This window comes from Rosa chinensis, chromosome 5 (assembly GCF_002994745.2).
Source record: "Rosa chinensis cultivar Old Blush chromosome 5, RchiOBHm-V2, whole genome shotgun sequence".
Lineage (NCBI taxonomy): Eukaryota > Viridiplantae > Streptophyta > Magnoliopsida > Rosales > Rosaceae > Rosa > Rosa chinensis.
The window spans coordinates 36,911,173-36,918,556 of record NC_037092.1 but is presented as its reverse complement, the minus strand read 5'-3'; the positions used below and the strand labels follow the sequence as shown (position 1 = coordinate 36,918,556).

Sequence of the window (7,384 nt, the reverse complement as noted above, 5' to 3'; positions counted from 1 at the left end):
TCTCAACGTCCAATTTGGCCGGAGTTGGCCAAATTTTGAAAAATACGCCGAAAAAGTATCGTACCTTCTTTTCTTCGATTCGTCGTTTATGGTGAACTAGAGGATGCAAGGCTTATATGGTTGGAAAGATGGTTTGAAGACGAAGAGAATGGAACCAGTTTCATGGCCTAATGTGGCCGATCCCGAGGGTAGGGGTCGAAGGAATTAGAAGAAGATTGAATGGATTATCTCGGCGAGGCCGAGAAGATCAGGCATGAAATCTGGAAATTTTTGGGTTTAAGGGACTGAGTTTCCATTTAGGGAATCTTCCCAAAATGACTGTTTTCGAAAACTGCCATTAACTTTTAACTTCTTCGTTACAATACTGATTTTAGCATACTTCGTGTCTCCGAACTCGGTTGAACTTCCTCTATAACTTTCTAGAAGGAAGTTTTCCTAAAAAAATGAATGAAATAAACAATCAACTTTTAACACCCCTAAAAGCATCGAAACAACGGTAAAAGTGAAGATAATTGTCATTTATCGTCCAAATGACTAGTAAACGGATAAGTTTAGGTACAGGGCATAACAATCTGCCCACATTATAAAAAGTTTGGTCCTCAAAATTTCATACAATTAAAGAAGGAATGGGGCACACGAACAAATCCAAAGTATAATGTTCAAGAGGGAGAAAAATGTGCTAATCTATTGGAAGAAGTGACGATCTTATATTGAATAGGAAAGTAAGTCTACTGAAGACCAAGAAAGTAACTAGGCAAGCTAAGAGTTGGTCGATTGGAAATGGATAACTAACATCAGAAACAGATTGACCCTCATTCTGAAATGTTGAAACTTTGCCTAAAGTCTGGTCTCAAGGTGTTTTCATTGATTCTTATCTTCCTAAGCTATATATATCTTCTATGCTTACGCAAGTCCCACTATTAGACGCATAATTGTACATATCACTCTACGTCAGTTAAAGGCCTACTATGCATCCTCTGCACCAATGTGATACCTTACTAGAACCTTGATCACGCCTTGAACTAACATTTTGTGTCAACTAGAGAAACTCCTTCATATAACTACCTTGCTAGCCATATAACATCTCTAACTGACTATTTGACATTGCCCAATGGATATTCTATTACATGTATGAAACTAGAATTTCCCCAAATCGTACGTGTACCAAAGCCTTTACTGAAATTATGAATATCTCCAACCAAAACTGCTAATACATCTCACAAGTTAGTGGTTACCAAATTGCCCACATTATTTACTACGTCTTTCAAAACTCGGTGCAACGCAAGAACCACAACTATTAGTTCAACTTTCAACCAAAAACTAGATCCTGAAACATATATTGCATTCGTAAATAGGCCATATCTATGGCCAATCATCCTTAATAGTCGTGAGCGTGATCACAGTCTGTCCTTGTACCTCAACAAACTTGTTGAACTCAAAAACAAAGGATAACTATATCTCAATTCTCAATTCGCAATCCATGCTAAACCCATCGATTTCGTTTCTTTCAACAGTCACCACCAGAGTGCACAACATTACATACTCCTCAACACATGCAGAATTCCTACCGGGCCAACGTCTAAGAGGCATAGTACCAAAAATGGAAAGTCAATACCAAACAACTGAAAGAAACGATATCGAGATAGGTACCTTATACACTTGATGATTGCACTAGCACGGAAGAGTATATGATAGAGAACCGCTGCAGTCGGGCCATCACTCGAGGGGTACTGAGTATCACCAAGTATATAAGCTAACACGAGAGTAAGAAAGTCTACAAGACCTAACAACATAATGCTCTAATACCAAGTTGACAAGACCCACCCCGAATTTCACTTTGAAATCTGAGGTGGTCCTGCAAGGCCTACTATAGAAGAAATTCTACCAAAAATTTGGCGGAACTTCCCCTAAAAGTGGACTACCCAAACCAATAAAAATATTCTAACACTCCTTAATAATCATATCCATCCTTATCTCCTGGAGCCTATCTGTTCCCCACAATTTATAACTAACTCCTAAACAATTTCTATAACTTTAAATCTATTCAAAATACGAAGTTATACAAATATTGGTAATCAGAGAAACTAGACAATAAACCGCAATAAAGTACGAGTAGGTTAAACAGTAACCTAAAATGAAGATGAAAGAGTTGGACACTATTCCTCGACTTCTGTGCACGCTCGACCTCAACTTATCTCCAGACTAGGCACATAAAACCAAAAAGTCCAAGAAAAAGCATTTGAATACTCTTAATCACTCACTGGTATTGAAATCTCAATTCATGATGGAAATCATGTCAAAAACCGTCTCAAAATCTCTTTAAAATACTCATATGGTAAAATATCTCAAAATCATTCAGAAATCTCAGAAATATACTGTTATTTCAAATCAAAGAGATAAAAATAAAGATAATATTGAAAATGAAGCAACACGGAAGATGTTGTTTCCACACATTTACGGTTGGAAGCCGCCCCCCCCCCCCCCAACCGGCGATATCCAACAGCGTCCATGGTGTAACCTTCTTCAATTTCAGCACTTTTCAAATCCATGACTGATTTAACAACCTCATCTTTCTCGGCTCGATCAGGAACACCAATGAGCTGCAAGTTTATTCCAAGGTTACTAAATGCAATGTAGTGTAAAAGAAAGCAAAGATGATGGAGAAAAATTTCATAATCATGTGAACAATACACAAATTGCAAACTCTGACAAGTTTGATTATAACCCTAAGTGATGGTAGATTATGTTCAACAGTTGAATGAAGCTGTGCGAATTAGAAATACAAAATGCCTTCATGGCGCTAGTCAAGTAATCTGAAGAAATAAGCAGAAGACCTGGTAACAGGTGACGGGGATTTCAATAGGGATGGCATTTTAACCCATGGGTATGGGTACCCGTGGGTATTTATTCCATATGGGTATTTTTTTTATGGGTATGGGTACCCATTTATGAAGTTTGGGTGGGTATGGGTATACTCACGGGTACATAAAATTTACCCAATACCCAAACTCTATTCACTTCTCTTCTCTCTCCGATTCTTCTCTGCTCTCTCTCTGATTCTTCTCTCTCCTTTCAACCCAGCAATCTGGCCGGAGGGTTGAGAACGTGGTGGATTTCAATATGTAGTTTCAATTGTTACGAAATGTAGTTTCGATATATTTGCATAAATGGGGTTTGATCTGTGAGCATCAAGTCGTCCGATCGACTTGTAGATTTAATATATTGATCGTAGTATCACTTGTGATCCGACCGTTTGATCATCATATAATTGTTAAAAAGACGATTCAAAAGGCTATCCATGAGGATCCACCCGTTGGATCGTAGTATAATTTTGTGAGGATGATTCTACAGGTGATCCGGGACTATCCAACTGTTGGATCTTCATATAATTTTGAGAGGATGATCCTAAGGGCTATCCGTGAGGATCCAACCGTTGGATCGTTGTATAAGTTTGTGAGGATGATTCTAAAGGCGATCTATCAGGATCCGACCGTTGGATCATCGTATAATTTTGAGAGGATGATCCTAAGGGCAATTCGTGAGGATCCGACCGTTGGATCTTCATATAATTTTGGGAGGATGATCTTAAGGACAATCAGTGAGAATCCGACCATTGGATCATCGTATAATTGTGAAAAGAAGATTCCAAAAGGCGACCCGTGAGAATCCGACAGTTGGATCATCGTATAATTGTGAAAGACGATTCCAAAAGGCGACCCGTGAGAATCCGACCTTTGGATCATCGTATAATTGTGAAAAGACAATTCCAAAAGGCGATCCATGAGAATCCGACCGTTGGATCACCGTTTTCATTATCTAAGTCGGTGTTGAAAAATAAATTTTATTTTATTTACTAACTTAACACTAAAGTAGAAATATTCAGATAAAAAAAAAAAACAATAATGTAGTGGTAGATGTTTGTAGCAAGTATAAAGAAAAAAAATTGCCCATATTGAAAACGGGTGAATGTTTGTAGTGGTAGAAAATTAGAAATATTAAGATTAAAGAAAAACAATAAAGTAGTAATAAGTATTGGTAAAAAAAAAAATAGTAGCAAGAATTAAAAAAAAAAAAAAACTGCCCATATTAAAAATGGGTAAATGGGTGGGTATGGGTTTTACCCATTTAAAAATGGGTGGGTAAATACCCACACCCACTAATTATTTGATGGGTATTGCGAATTATTATTGGGTGGGTAATACCCAATGGGTACAAATGTCATCCCTAGATTTCAACGGTGGTGCGAGCTGGAGGAGTCTCCACAATGTGGTGGTGGTGGTGGGTGTCGACAGCATTTAGAGCCCAGAGAGCGGTGAGATTCTCATCCTTTCTCGTCATCCTGGAAACCCTAGAAATGCCAATTCTGGAGTGACAGGCTTGTACGCAGAAGACGACATTGTGATTTCGAGCAGTTCGACAGAAGCAAGAGCAAGGTGGAATGGTGAGGAGAGCGTGGGAGAAGAGTAGCCATAACCAATCCCTTGGTTTTCAAGATGCTTTGATTACATTGCTCCCCATTTTTGGGCTTTCCGGTTGAACAAGCAACCACTGCCTTTTCTTAAAGGAGACAAGTTTTGGACCGATTAATCTTACTTGTATCTTAAACATTTTGCTCAATTTTTTTCCGTGTTTTTTTTTGGGTTGGACTGAAACATTTTATGTAGTAATTGATCCTCTCTTCTCTACGTGATGATTATGCTGTCTCTTCTTTTAGAGTCTGTCGACACTTTAATAGTGAACTATCTATCTACTATTACATCCTTCTTTTTACACATGGGAGGTCACAGGTTTTGTAAACATGTTCTTCGCTTCTTTCATTCCACGTTTTCATTTTGAAGCAGTGAAAAGTGTGTAAACACGAAAAATCCTGCAACGAATGAAAGAAGGACACGTGCACAAAATAATAATTTTATTAATTTAAATGCGGGTTACAATCTCTGGAGACGCTCTTTCACAAAATTCTCCTCTGATTCGATCTCTGACGTTGATTTGATCCAAGGGTGGCGAACACTTGATCTTGAATCGAACGGTTGTAGTGTGAGCTTCTTGCTATGTTGACGATTTGAGGAAGACGATTAACCAAGGGCTGTAGAAGCTTGATCTTGATCGGATTTAGGCCACGAGTGGTGTCACGTGATGAGTGTTCTTCGGCTTTGGTAGGGGATGAACCAGCACGTGTGTTTGGTGCTTGTTGATTCTCCACGAGCTTGATGAAGAACTTGTAGAGCATTTACTTTGTTAAAGACAACTTGAAGACGTCGGATGATCAAGGGCTGTAGAGGCTTGAACTTGATCAGATTTGAACCACGAGCGGTGTCACGTGGCGAGTATGGCTTTTGATGGTGGATGAATCAGCACGTGTGTTTGGTGCTTGTTGATCCTCCGCGTGTTTGACGACTTCCGAGCTTGTAGGTGATTTCCCCTGCTTGTCTTAAGTCAGCGAGGTGAAGAGACCGGCTATTTGGCAGCTTGATGGTTCTTCACGAGCTTGGGAGACTTCTGAGCTTTGGAGAGATTTCTTCTGTCTGCTTGCGTCCCTCTATCTGTCGTCGTCCTCAATGGTGTACTTGGCTCAAGGGCGATTGAAGCTTGATCTCGAGTTGTATGATGGCCACGAGGGTTGACACATGACGAGTGCTTTGACTTAAGGTTGGTGATGAACCGGCTATTTGGCAGCTTGAAGGCTCTTCACGCGCTTGAAGACTTATGAACTTTGGGAGCCATTTTTCTCTCCGGCTGAAGTCCTTCTGCTTCTGACCCCCTTTCTCTTGATTTGAGAGGGGGTATTTATAGTGTTGGCGTATCTCTCAATTTGGAATGCCTTGATGACACGTAATTAATTGTATTTTCCTTAATAACATAATCAAATCAATCAACCTTAATTAATTGATTTAATCACGATTATTAAGGAATTAGCCAATCAATTTGATGGCTAATTTTAATTGTATTTCATTAATAGCATAATCAATCAGCTTTAATTAACTGATTTAATTACGACTATTAAGGAAATAGCCAATTAATTTGATGGCTGATTTTACCTGTATTTCATTAATAGCATAATCAAATCAATCATCTATAATTAACTGATTTAATTACGACTATTAAGGAAATAGCCAATTAATTTGACGGCTGATTTTCGTCTTAATTATCAATTTAAATAAATTGACATCTAATAAGTAGACGAAATTTAATGCTTGATTTGACTCGGAATCAATTGCTTTGTTTTGATTGATCCACTTTAATATCAGCTGATTAAGTCGGAACAACTTTATTTATTGCCGTCGGGCCTTTCGTATGCCACCATGTGTCATTCTCTGAGTTTGTGTGATTTTGCTGACTCACAAGCCACGTGGATATTTTGCGGGACTCACATGCTGACTAAATTTGTTCGGTCATAATTTCAAGTGGTGACAGAATTATTTAATGAATTTTATTTTCATTAAATTTTTGGTGTCTACAAAGTGATAATGGTACTAAAAGCATACGAAATTTAAACTGCTCAAATGTTACATTGTGAATACTCTCTCTGTCTCTCAACCATATAATGAAAAAAACCAACATTCCAAATTTCAATAGTTAAAATTTTTCAAACATATAATCAACAGTGCATAAGGAAAAGCAGACCCCCAAAAAAGTACCAACACCACTGTAAATTTTAATTCACAAGCTTCCTTATCACAACTCAATTAAGTAAAATTGTATTCTACATGGCTCTCCCCCCTCACCTAAAAAGGAAGAAAAAACTAAAAAAAAGTCTTATCCAGCAAATGGTTCTCCTCCCTTAGGTGTCAGTCATCCATTTATGTAGAGCAGCAACCTCTTTTCGTATTCCCAGAAGCATCACCAACATTGATAGTAGTTCCTTGACTAGAAAGGGTAGTGCTCGCGACTGCTTCCTGAGCTGCCAGTGCCTTTTTGCTAATGATATGGTAGATCTCTGTTAAAATAGTTTGAAATGCCTTCTCAATATTGGTTGCTTCGAGTGCTGATGTCTCAAGAAATGAGAGACCTTCCCTCTCAGCCAAGGCCTGACCATCATCCTCTGAAACAGCTCTAAGATGGTTCAAGTCAGACTTATTTCCAGCCATCATGATGACAATATTAGAATCCGCATGGTCCCTCAATTCATGGAGCCACCTTTGGACATTATCAAATGTTGGGCGCTTAGTTATGTCATAGACAAGGAGAGCACCCTGTTAGAATTTGTGGCTTTGATACCACTGTTGGAATTTGGTGCGGAAGCTTTAGTAGTAGTGGGCTAGGACAATGTGTATAGGATTTTAGTTTTGGGAGCAAGAGTTTGGGAGAAGGAGTTTAGTGAGGAGATGGTTTAGTTAAAACAGAGGAGGTTGTTTATGAAAAGAAAACAAAGGAGAGAAGCTTT

General features: G+C 38.6%; 1 protein-coding gene across 1 annotated transcript; it reads right to left on the bottom strand.

Annotated features, from left to right (window-relative positions):
* Positions 1–2,308: 2,308 nt before the first annotated feature.
* LOC112203746 (plastid division protein CDP1, chloroplastic-like) lies at positions 2,309–4,447 on the bottom strand. The gene is made up of 4 exons (XM_024344669.1): positions 4,231–4,447; positions 2,835–2,855; positions 2,488–2,600; positions 2,309–2,375 (listed from the first exon to the last, which is right to left on the bottom strand). Exons 1-4 carry the CDS (start codon positions 4,336–4,338, stop codon positions 2,309–2,311), a joined length of 309 nt encoding a protein of 102 aa, XP_024200437.1. The 5' UTR covers positions 4,339–4,447.
* Between the last annotated feature and the right edge of the window lie 2,937 nt (positions 4,448–7,384).